We start from the raw sequence: 12,755 nt of genomic DNA on the forward strand, positions 1-12,755 counted from the left end.
GAGCTCCTCTCCATCTGTTTCAGGTTAGTGGACATCATTCAATAAACTGTCCCGTCGGGAAATATGTCGCTACGTCACACAGTGGAGTCTCTCTGATTGGTTGACGCGGCGCAACGAGCTGCAAAAGTTCAGATTTTCTAACTTCAGCGATTTGCGCCTCAGCACGTCGAACGCTCAGATCGTTCAAATCGTTCAAATCGCGCTGCTCTAATCGCGCTTGAGGCGCCGCAGCACTTCCCGACACTGCTTGAACCGTGTCCATCATAGACTTTGCATGTAAACCTGAGGCTCCTGATGCTGAAATCGCGTTCGGTGTGAACGCACTATTAGAGAAATCGCCTCTGCCAGAAACTGTTTTGATTGGTTGTTTCGGAAATGTGATGTGTTTGAGGAAATGGGAAAAATAGGTTTCATGGTACAGTCACGCACTTCCTGGTCACAAAACATTCTGTAAATTTGCATATTATGGCAAAAATTATTCATCGTTACATCTGGTTTTATCATTACTTTTATAAAGTTTGAAGTCTGTGATGTGCAATCCAGCTCACTGTTTTTTACAAAAGCCCTGTGAAAGCATCACAGCTTTGCCGGTCTCAGAGTGTTAAAAGAAAAAAAATCCTGTATCTGCATCGTGATCCGGAACATCACCAAAATTTAAAGGTGTGTTTCATGGCCCTGTACCCAGATGTGGTAAAAATGTCTTGACAATCCGTCTTCAAGTTTTTGAGTAATGTCCACAGACAGACGTGACCGAAAACATTACCTCGCCCTTGGCGGAGGTAATAAACCTCTGGTAATTAGATATGTGATATTTAGCATATTTGGATTTTATAGTTAGTATAGTTTAATGTTTAGTCTTCAGTTTAGCCACTTTTAGTGTGTTTTGTATCAAAGCAATGAGGCTATTTTTGTTTAATGAGGAACAGCATGGAGGTCTGCAGAGGGCAGAACAACCTGAGAACAACACGTCTCCTCTCTTCTTGCTCTTGCAGTCAGAAAATTGAAATATTTTCTCTCTGAATATATCTTTAAGTGAGAAGTGCAGTCCTTTACAGCAGCTTTTCACCATTTTTTCTATTTTCCCCAAACCCTTTTTGTGGATGTTCGACTTCTTTTCAAATGCTGTTTGAATATATGATACAACGGCTTGCCACTCTTCCCGCTCTTTGGCAGCCACCACGCGGTGGGGCTGGGCTAAGCACTTTGTAACGCGATTCGCTAGTACTTCCACTTCTGCGCACACGCTGAACTTGCGCGGCGGAGCTTCTGAGAAAGCCGCAGCCCAGTCGGAAATTGACTAGGCGTAGTTCACGCAGCTGTCTGTGCGCTGTCTTAAAACTAAGGTGAAACTGTAATACCTGTCCGAGCTCAATTTGAAGACTTCTGGAGAAGAAGACGCCGAGTTCACCGTTTATATTTGAACTGCTGGGACCGACGCGGACGGATATGGCGACGTCCAGCCAGTGTGTTGTGGTAAGTAGTGCCCCTCAGTGAAATTAGAGCCGGGGTAGTGGCTGGAGGTTTCCACACCTCAGAAGAGTAACACGCTGTACTCAAACATGCTGGTGGTTTTAATTACCTATCCGCATGCTCTGGAGAGACACATGTAAAGGTGGGTCTGTTTTGAAGCTCAGGGTGGCCTGCTTTTTGGAGACGAGCACGCGCTCTCCACGTTGATGACGCAGGAGATGCGCAAGATGAAGCTTATAAATCACACGCGTTTTTCTCTGTCAGCAGCTTAGATTAGTGTGATTCATTAAGACCAGGAAGGTGTGTTTTAGCACCAGTCTTCAACACACGAGGATATATTAAACAGTAACAGCATCAATGTAAATAAGTTAAAATCCTGCGTCTCTAATGCAGTTAATGAAATGATCTGTACTTATGTAGCGCTTTTCTATCCATCCAGGACACTCAAAGAGCTTCACACTACAATCTGTGTCCTCATTTTACCCGTTCACTCTATTAGGTCTCTACAAAGCTAACATGTACAATCATATATGGAGACTAATCTGTGCCAATCACATTCATACACTGATGGGACACATCAGAGGCATTAGGGBTGAAGTRTCKTGMCCAAGGACACAACAACTGAGACAGCTGGACGGGGGATCGARCCGGCAACCTTCTGGTTCCAGGACGACTCTCCTAACCTCTCTGCCACAGCCACCCCAGCAGTGGTCAAACTTTCTCCCCGACATGCACGCACACACTACGACCAGCCGCAAATCTAAATAAATAAATTTGCACTTTTTGAGTGAAATGGGTCTAGATCTTGTGTACAAAGTTTGTCTGTACAAATTGTTGTTATTTTTTGTTTTTGTTTTCTTAGACATATATTATTTAGAACAGTGGTTCCCAAACTTCTCAGCTTTTGACCCACACAGTACCAGCAGCAGAGACTTGTGCCCCCAGTTTTTGTTGGTTGATAAACACTGTTTTCACGTCAAATAAACACGGACATAACAACAATATTCATTATGCTATTTTTGTACATTGTAAGTACACTAACCTTACACTTTTTTAACAACAAAGGCAAAAAAATGTTATTTGTAATTTTTTTGTGTAATTATTTCAGAAAATAATGTCAGGACCCCACCTTTATGTTTCAGGACCCCACCTTTATGTTGCAGGACCCCACCTTGTGTCCCGACCCCAACTTTGGGAACCACTGATTTAGACCTTTAAGGCCATTCTATTTATAAGGGTCATTGTTAGGCAGAGGTCAGTCAGTCCAGCAAATAAAGTGTCTATTTTAAGTTATTTTGAACTATTCAAAGGATCACCTAATATTTGAAAATATTAATTTAAGGACATTAATGTGTCTCAGTGCTTATACATTTATTAAGTGCATAAAACTAGACAAACAAAATGAAAAGAACAATGCAAAAACTGTAATATATTTGACATATTAGATCATTAATTGCTTTACATTTGTCTCACTGCAGTTACATCACACAGTTCCAAATAGCAAGTTTAGCATTAGGGTTGGGCAATATTGGCAAAAAAAAATTAAATCACGATTAATTGTGGTATTTAGCCGATAATGATTAATAAGACAATTAATCCCCTGGAGTTGTAAATTTTCTGTTACCTTCTGTTGCTACGTTCAACAAATCTTGTAAAAAATAAAGTGTACAAGTAAATGAACAGATAGTGTTTGTTTTTGCAAAAATTGGCTGAAACCTTTACTACAACATTCCGTCACTTTGAATGTCATTAAGACATTTCTTAAAGTTTAAAAATAATAATAGTGGGAACAAAACTAAACGATTTTGTTAGAACGTCGTCTTTCACACATTTATACATGCTGGATTCAGTCAGATGTTTAGTTTGGTCGGAGCACCTGAACGAGCGGTTTTAAGCCCTCGTTTTTCTCCACCGTGTACGAGTGTAAATCTTTTCGAACAAAAGTCACCATGGTCCTCTCTGTTATCTTTAAGTTCTGCATAGAGTCAGCTGGTAATGTTAGTAACTCCCTACTTTCTTTTGTTTGGCCCCAGACAACTTGTTGTTGGAAGCTAACGTTAGCGCTGAACATCAAATATACGGCAACCCAGGAGTGACACAAAACAAATAATTGCATTTCTGCTTTATCACATACAAGACTACTGAGGTTAATGTCATGGTGAAAATTGATCTCATGCTCTATGAATCAATATCCCCAAATTTAAATGAAATCGATCCAAGATGGATTACATTTTTCCCCCAGTCCTACACAGGACACCCATCTATTTAAAAAGAAAAAAGGAAAATTTTAAATATGAATACCCAGGTAAGACATCGAAGAGGCCCATATTTCTCTAGAGTATGTATATTTTATTTTCCCTTTTTCTGAAATAAAAGGGCCTCCCATGGATTTTGAGTCACCCTGTATATTGTGTATCCAGGTCAGCATGAATGTCTGGAAAAACAAGTGTTTCTGTAAAGTGTTATGTTTAAATATAGTTGTTTTGTCATGGACCCTTGCACCAAAGATAGTATTCTTCCTTTATATTTCAAATATTAAACTGTCACGGTAATCCCTTCTCCCTCTGTAGTTTTATTTCAGTTCAAGTCCAAGCACAAGGTCCAGCCCTGTGGGTGTTTTGTAATATTTGAAATACAAGGCCGACCTTGGATGGCCCCTCCACAACAAGTAAATGAATAGCTAGTGCTTGTAGTTGCAAGAAGTGGCTGAAACTGAGAGTACAGATAAAATATGATTGATTTATAAAATCAATGGAAAAAGTGAAAACCAGATTATCTTAAATTGTTAAGGATGTCAGGATTTCCAGAATTGTGTAGTCAGATTTTAGGTGGCACTGACTGATAGAGTTAATAAACTGTTCATTTGGACTTTTGCCACTTTGTACTTTGTGCTTTTAGTCAATATATGTTGGGGCAGAGCAGTATGTTAGAAATATGCAAAGCTATTGACTATCTATTTCAAAAACCCACATTTTCCACCACTCCCTACATTTTTTTCAAACATTTAAACCAGCTGTAGGCATCAAGGCTTGTAAGAGACTGTTGGATGGACAAACTATATTCTTAGCATGCAGAACATGGTTCTAAAAATATATACTGATTTATAATTTTGGCAGTCATTTGTGATTTCATTCTGAAAATGGTGAAGGGTCAGTGTATCTTTTGGTCATTGGATTTTCATTTTTGAAACGGGTATTAAAAAACAAGAAATGAGTGGATATTTGATTTTTGTTTTAAAAAAACTGGAATTAAAATTAAAATACAAAGCATTTCTCATTCTTAATGTAAAAAAGGGATAAACGAAATTTTAAAAATGATTTGAGTTTCATTTTCTGCTTCAGATAGCAAAAAAGAAAATTACTTTAAGACGGAAACGAAAAAAGGCTCGTTTTGTTCATAATCCATGACAGGTCGTGCCAACTTACTGTATCCCTACAACAAACTGTTTCACCACCAGAAGGGTTGTCTGCAATATCAAAGTTATTCAATGAACATCCCATTACAAGTAAAAAGCATTGATGTTGACTTCAGTATCAAATAAATTTGCCAAATATTTATTTGGTATCAGATCAATATTAAAGTCGTMGTACTGCCCACCCTTCACTGAAAGGAACACTCAGAGGACGCAAACTGACAGAGACACACAGATTTTGTCAAAACTCTGGAGGGAAAAAAACTTTCTGCTCACAGAACAACAATACAACACACTAGTACAACACACTAATAGAGTAAAAGTTGTCATATTTTGCTTTTTATTGAGAGAAATGTAGGTGAAGTGGAGGCAGTAGCTGACGTGTATTTAGTAAAAGACTAATTTGGCCAAAAACCACATGAATTACCTCTGCAAAGCCTATGGTCACTGAGCAACAGTCATCATACAACTTATTTATGGATATATTTATCTGTGTTTTCAGCCTTTTATTTACAGAAATTAGTGTTTCATTTTGTAGAGCTGCCAGTTAAGCGCCCCCTCTGGTGGGGGAATAGATAGTCGTAGAATGCAAATAAACAAGCCTTTTTTCATTTCTGTCTTAAAGTAATTTTTTTTGCTATCCGAAACAGAAAATGAAACTCAAATCATTTTTATCCCCTTTTGACACTAAGAATGAGAATGGCTTTGTATTTTAATTTTAATTCCAGTATTTTAAAACAAAAATCAAATATTCACTCCTTTCTTGTTTTTTAATACCCGTTTCAAAAATGAAAATCCAATGACCAAAAGATACACTGACCGTGAAGCCACCTGCATTTGGTCTTTTCATTTTCAACTTGACAACTGACCCAAAGTCGATTATTTCAATCTTCTGGACTATTATTGATAATACTTAACATTTTGGTTGTAGACCGATGTTTGCCAACTCCCTAACTCTTATACTTATTTTCTCAAAATTTAGTCTCATAGAAGAAGAGTTCTAAATTTTCTTATGTGAATGTAGCAGAGCTACACTCACCTGTTGTACGTAGTAAATTTGAGCATCTCTCAAAGTAGTTGCAGAGTTAGCAGAGCTGGAACAAGTTTCCTTTCAGTTTCTGTAATTTGGGGGTGCTAGAGCAGGTTTTTGTTGTTTGTTTTTGTATATGTATGTGAACCCATTGCCCAATTTTTCATGGAATTTTGGGCATGTGTGGTGTTCAGTGTGATTTTGAGTGAAAATTTGCACATTTTCTTGCAATTTTTACATTTCCAATCACTCTTCACCAGTCGTAGTAAGTAAGGCAGTAAGTACTGCCTTAATTTCAACCCATGATACCTAGCTCTAACCTAAACCCGAGGAAGAAAAAACAGAAATACACTGTGATAATAACCACATGAGTTCAAAACGGAACCTGTTGAGTACAAAGCAGATATGAAGAGGCAAAGTATAAATTACCCAGCAAGTAGCTGCTAAAAGAATAAAGGCATTTTTCTCTGACCTCAGATCAGTTCACTGATTTTTTAAATTAATTTCTTAAAAAAATTATATAAATTTATTTATTTTAAGTTTTTGATTGTTTTTTAAACAACAAAAATACAAATCACAAATAAAATGAAAGGTGGCAGAAAGAAGAAAAAAGTCATATCTGCACCTTTCTACCCCCAAAATTGATATTTTTGAACAATAGCAATCTACAACCATGAAAACCTAAACAAAAACAACCTCAAATCCTTGTCAAACAACAATTTGTATGAATACACATTATATTGTTTCATTTTTCTTTAACAAAATGACTTTTGTCATTCTCTTACGCATAAACATTGATCTGGCATTTTGACATCACTCTCCAGATTGTTCCACAGTCTCATTCCTTGTATCGAAGTATACCGCTCCCTCAAACTAGTTCGAAATCCAGGTTTCCAGGTTCACATCTCTATCCCCTTCAGATCACAACAACTTTCTCTCTTAACAAAATTTAATTGGTTGGTTCACTCTGCTCCTGAAAGCCCGAGAGCTCAGAAGTAGTAATGAAAGGGATCTTTCAGATTTTGCATACTGCTGAGACATCCTCTTTTTATCGGTCAACAATGTTTGTTGCTGAAAGGTTTTAACCTTAACAGGAGCTTGTGTATCTTCATTTTAGCAGGCAACACCTGGTAAACAGGTACAAGCACTTAAAATTTGGTCATGATTTGTATTGTACGCTATTGAAGTGCAGTCAATCTGGTTCTGGTTGCAAATGGTTCCACCACCTTGCAATCTCTTCCCCAGCTCCCAGGCAATCACATGATTCCTGTTATCCTGTCTGCTTTCATGGCAGGCTGTTTGACCTGCAATACAAAATCTGATTTCACAAAATATTAGAAAAACTGATCGTTGACAGGATTAGGCTTAATGGGGAAACTCTGTAAGTACCACACGCACTTGGTATTTCTTTAACCCTTTTGTGTCACTTTTTCCAGATCAGCGATGAAGAACAGGGCTATGACCTGGATCTGTTCTGTATTCCAAAGCACTATGCTGCTGACTTGGAGCGGGTCTACATTCCTCACGGCCTCATCTTGGACAGGTGGGTAGTCTGGTTCTAGGAGCTTTAAATGAGTTAAGTGTGGTGGATTGTTTGTTTGACTAGGGTCTGTACGATCAGGCTTTAGAGGCCACAACAGCTGGAGTTCATTCAGGTTGCACTAAAGTAGATCCAGCTCAAGTCTTTAAAATCACCTCCATAAATTTTATTTTATTTTTTTCATTTTGTATTTATTGATTTAATTCCATATTGTCCCCTAAAAAGCCTCTTTATTATATGATGGATTATTAAGATTTCAATTGGGAAACACCCTATGTCATCAGTATGGGTGAGATTTATAACTTCACAAGTAAAATGATAAAATAGTTTGTGTTATGTGAACAGAATATTATTGTAACACAATTTTTCACGTGGTTATGAAGGCTAACTGAGACTTAACAAACCATATAAAGTCTGTTATTCACTAACACAGATTAACTGACACAAGAACACTACTGTAAAAATAAAACAATTATTAATTTTGTCCTGATACATCTCAGTAATCCAGGTAGAGAAATCAACAAAAGGTTAGGTAGGTCCTCTGGATGGGTTCTTCCTTAAGGTCCTGTCACAATGTAACGTTTTAGACAACTTATGCCGACTTAAGAACATTTTGTTATGAGTATTTTACTCATATTGGCTACATATTCAAACTAATTGTTTGCATTACAGTATAGGTTCAAAATTCCATCTTCAGCTTAGACATCTATAGTGTTGGACAAACTTTTCATAAGTTTGTATAAGTTGTCTAAAACATTAGTGTGACTTGGCCTTTAATGAAATCTTTCATCAAGAGACTTCTTCAGTCTGAGGATTTTTTATTTTTATAAAATTTATTCATTTAATTTAAAAACAAAACAAATGCTATACATACAACAAATAATAATACAACACAAATAAAGTGAAAGGTAGCAGAAAGAAAAGAAATTTTTATTGATATCTGCCCCTTTATTAAAACAAATAAATTGAAACAATAGTCTTCAAATAACAAAACATAACAAAAACTTTAACTCCTTCTCGAACAACGGTTCTTATTACATTATACTAATTCATATTTCTTCAACAATCTAACTTTTATCATTCTCTTAAATTTATTGAGTCAGCATTTTTATAATCACTTTCCAGATTGTTCCACAATCTTATTCTTCGGACTGAAGTACATCTGTCCTTCAAATTTGTTCAAATTTTGGGCTTTACAAACATCTCTATACCCTTAAGGTTATCATTACTTACTATCGTAACAAAATTTAATTGAATATTTAGAGGTAATAAATTTCTATGAGCTTTATACATGACCTGCAAAATATTAAGATCAGCCAACTCATAAAATTTCAACAATTTCATCTGACAAAATAATATATTTGATGGGTGACGGTAATGTTCTCTGGTGATAATTCTTACAGCTCTTTTCTGTAAAATAAAGATGGGATTTGTAATTGATGATGATCACTCAGATACAATCAGACTTTCAGAGATGGAGATCCCTGCCTTTGTCCCTAATTGGTCAGATTAATACAGTTAAGATGAATGTTCAGCCTTGATTGCTATTTTTGTTTCAGTGTATCCCTGTATTTTTACATAAAGTATTTTTAAAAAAATTAGACCAAATGGTCACAGTGTTCTTATGGGGAGGGAAACATCCCAAGGTGAAAAAATCTCTGTTACAGAGACTTACATTTGATGGGGGTCTAGCTTTGTCAAATTTTTTATTTTTACTATTGGTCTGCCCACATTTACAAATTGACTTACTGGATGCAATCAAAAGAACTTTTATGGTGCAAATTAGAGCGCCTATATTGTGTACCTCTTCATTGGAGGCTTTACTGACCTCTCCTCTTCCATTTAACCCTCATCCTTTTACAAAAAACCTCGTGGTGCAGTCCAGTCTTAAGATACAGGAATCATTTCAAGTTCGCTTCTGCATCAGTTATTATGCCTATCATGCAAAATCATCTACGTATTTCCCCCTGGGCTTATTGATAGTACTAATATACAGTGGAAACATCATGGTATTAACACTTTCAAAGATCTTTTCAAGGATGATACCTTTTCCAGTTTCCCAAGCCTTTCTTTTGAAACAAATCTTTCAAAGACTCTTATTTCGTTATTTCCAAGTTCGACACTGTGCTTCTGCTCTCTTTGCTTCTTATCCTTCTCTTCTAAGTACCAGCCATGGGAACAATTTCTGTCCCTGAAACCCAATAAAGAATCAGTTATAAGTCTGTCCTACATTTCTGCAGGCAGGAATAAAGTTTGTCTTACTGTAGTTAGTATAGCTTATAAAACCCATTTTAACAGCAGACGTTGTTTCTTAACGTTCTTTGCAGATGACTAGGTTAGGATTTGTAAAAGGTGACAATATTTCTGAGGCAGTAGTGAAGTGTTTAAAGCAGTAAAACTATATTTATAAGCTCTATTTTTTGCTTAACACCATCCACCAGCAGAACAAAGTTATAAACCCTCTTAATTGTGATTGTGAGTGTTTCTGCCAAGTATTTTAATCAGTGCTACTGTTAAAACATTGAGGACTGAGACGGTTGCAGTTTCACTGAACTCTGAGTGTTTTTGACAACTGAGCTGCGAGGCTGTGTTTAGCACAGTCAGGTGTTGAAAATCACTGCCTTCTTTTGTTTGCAGTTTTGGCCATACTCCATTATTTCCTCACAGCTGTGCTGTTTTTGATCTACTGGAGTGCACTTCAGAAGTGAAGACCAAGTCGATTTGTCAAAATGCAGCTCTAATGCTCACAGCAGCTCTGACTAATTTGAGAGAAAACTTATCACACAAGTTCATTGAGCCTAATTGAAGTGTAGCGCTCTCTTCAGGGCAGATTTGTGGCCAAACGGCAGACGCTGTGACCGAATAGAGACCCCAGCAGGAAGAACCTGATGCTGAGACGGGTACTGCAGTAGGATGGGTTTCCCAAGAGCTCTGCCATGTGTGTGTTGTGAACTGTGAAAAACCTATGTGAAAACAACCGTCTCAAAACCACCACGTGACTGCTAGCTCGGCTTCAGATCTGGAATGTAGGACCCTTTAGTCCAGTGACAGGACCTGTAAGCTGACATTTTTCCACATCAGCTTCAGCTTTAATCTGTTGAAGCTCAGTTGGTTTATTATTCTCTGCTGAATCATCTGATCCAACGTTAGTTTCTCATGGAGCGAGGGGCTGTGTTCTCACCACACCTGTTGAACCTAAAACTACCTTAACTTCATGCTTGAGTGTGTTTTATAACTGTTTAAGTGCAGTGGTTCAGATTTTGATGTTGAAGCGGTTTACTTTGTGTTTTAAAAATGACCGACAGAAAAGAAACGATACATTCTGCTGACCGCAGCAGGAGCAGGCACTGATTATCCTCTTTGTTTCTCTGCCCCCTCCTCTTCCCTCCCACATTATTCCAGGACAGAGAGACTGGCCAGAGAGATTATGAAGGAAATGGGGGGGCACCACATCGTGGCCCTCTGTGTGCTCAAAGGGGGTTACAAGTTTTTTGCAGACCTGCTGGATTACATCAAAGCCCTGAACCGGAACAGCGATCGCTCCATCCCAATGACAGTGGACTTCATTCGCCTCAAGAGCTACTGTGTAATATACCTCTTTATTTTATTATCACATGTTGAAAGGCAGACAGTAATGCTTTTGCTCGAGCAAAATATCTCATGAACTGCTTAATATCATGTAGTCAAACTCCTTTCTAGATGGTGCTCACAGCTAATTTACAGTTGTTTTTTTTTCCAATCACAAACTCTAAAGCCGGGTTCCCACCAGACGCGTTTGGAGCAGCCAAAATGCTCCTGCCGCATGCGTTTGGCTGCTTGTCAGCAGCTGTCTGTTCACACCAAACGCGTCTAAAGACGCGCAGTGGGAGGAGCGTCTTTGTTCTTTTTCCGGTCGGTTGATGTTTGAAATGACGATAAAATGAATAAAATTGCTTTGCTTTATTTACTAAAGAGCAAGAGAACGTTGCTCACAGAGCAGATAATTAATTCACCAGATAATTTAGAGGCGCTCTCACGGACCTTTTTTTTTTCCCAGACCAGGACCAGACTAGAGGCTGTAGAGCAGGGGTGCCCAACCTTTTTTGAACCAAGAGCTACTTTTGAAGTCGGCAGTTTGCCGAGATCTACTCGTCCAGTCTCAGTATCAAAAAAACATAATTTTTCGTCTCCCTACTCCTCACTTCTTTAAATAAAACAGAAAATAATGTGTTGCTAGTTTTATTTAATTTAAAGTATTGTCAAACAAAACTATCTACTTAACCATATATTTACCTACAAAAAAAAAGAAAAGATAAAATCCTTACTTAGCTCCTGGCAGAGAAACAAAAAAGTGATGCTCGAACAAAAAGGACCAATTTTTTTACCTCTTTCTATTAGTACTCCCTGTAACATGCGAGCTATGATGGGTGGAAACCTGCACACTGAGAAAACCACAGACTTAAATAACTTTGGAGCAGGGGAACTCGTCTCCATTTATTCAAAGAACTCTCCTCTCTTTCTCTCCATACAGGGGAGGAAAAACAAAACCTAAAACTAAAGTCAAAGCACACTATATAAAGCTCTCTTGATTATACTGTTACAAAAAGTGACTTACGATGGTGCAGATTCACAAATCTCAGACAACTATTTCAAACCTCCATCTCTGTGCAGCGTGCAGGATGTGTGTCATCTGTAGGTGCTGGTCCTCACTGGTCCAGACTGCCGGCTCCAGACCATTCAAAGAGTTCCACTTGTTCACCACCTGACAAGACACACACACACAGCCACATTAGGTAGAGAAAACAACTGCAAAACAAATGAATAAATAAATAAATAACACAAAGGTGCCAGTCAGTGTATAATACACTAGTCTGGTCTAAAATGTAATAATAAAACATACAGACCCATTGTGACAAGTCTAGAGGAGACAACATTTTATGCAAGAAGCTGTAAAAAATAAATGTATGTCTACCTTAGTGGGACTTCTGACACTGCCCAGGGTCTCATAGGCAGACAGTATGAGGTGTAAGCAGGTCTCCAGATGATCACCAATCTTTGTGGATCTGCTCTTGGACTTGATTTTCATGTGTCAGAAAGCTGACTCCAGAACTCTCCATCCATGTGACTTGTTGCTCTGGATTTAATCCCAATGTCATTTTGCAGAGTCAAAACCTCATTTTCAGCACTGGAGCAGTCCAGCTGAAACACGAMTTTGGACACATCCATCCATCCTGGTGGACAGTTTCACGTCTTATAGCAGCCACTTTTATTTTTAAAATCACAGAAAAGCACGTCTGCAGCATCAAACGCTTCTTTCATAAATT

At 37.9% G+C, this 12,755-nt stretch overlaps 1 protein-coding gene across 2 annotated transcripts in view; it reads left to right on the forward strand.

The window, feature by feature from the left end:
• Positions 1 to 1,222: 1,222 nt before the first annotated feature.
• hprt1 (hypoxanthine phosphoribosyltransferase 1) overlaps positions 1,223 to 12,755 on the forward strand; it is a gene marked incomplete in the record, with an annotated part of 23,496 nt that continues 11,963 nt past the window's right edge. For both annotated transcript variants that reach the window (XM_014024129.1, XM_014024128.1), the window contains 3 exon segments: positions 1,223 to 1,473; positions 7,349 to 7,455; positions 10,855 to 11,038. In XM_014024129.1, the coding sequence (XP_013879583.1) occupies positions 1,447 to 1,473; positions 7,349 to 7,455; positions 10,855 to 11,038 (318 nt within the window).

The sequence above is a fragment of the Austrofundulus limnaeus genome, unplaced genomic scaffold, assembly GCF_001266775.1.
Source record: "Austrofundulus limnaeus strain Quisiro unplaced genomic scaffold, Austrofundulus_limnaeus-1.0 Scaffold408, whole genome shotgun sequence".
NCBI lineage: Eukaryota > Metazoa > Chordata > Actinopteri > Cyprinodontiformes > Rivulidae > Austrofundulus > Austrofundulus limnaeus.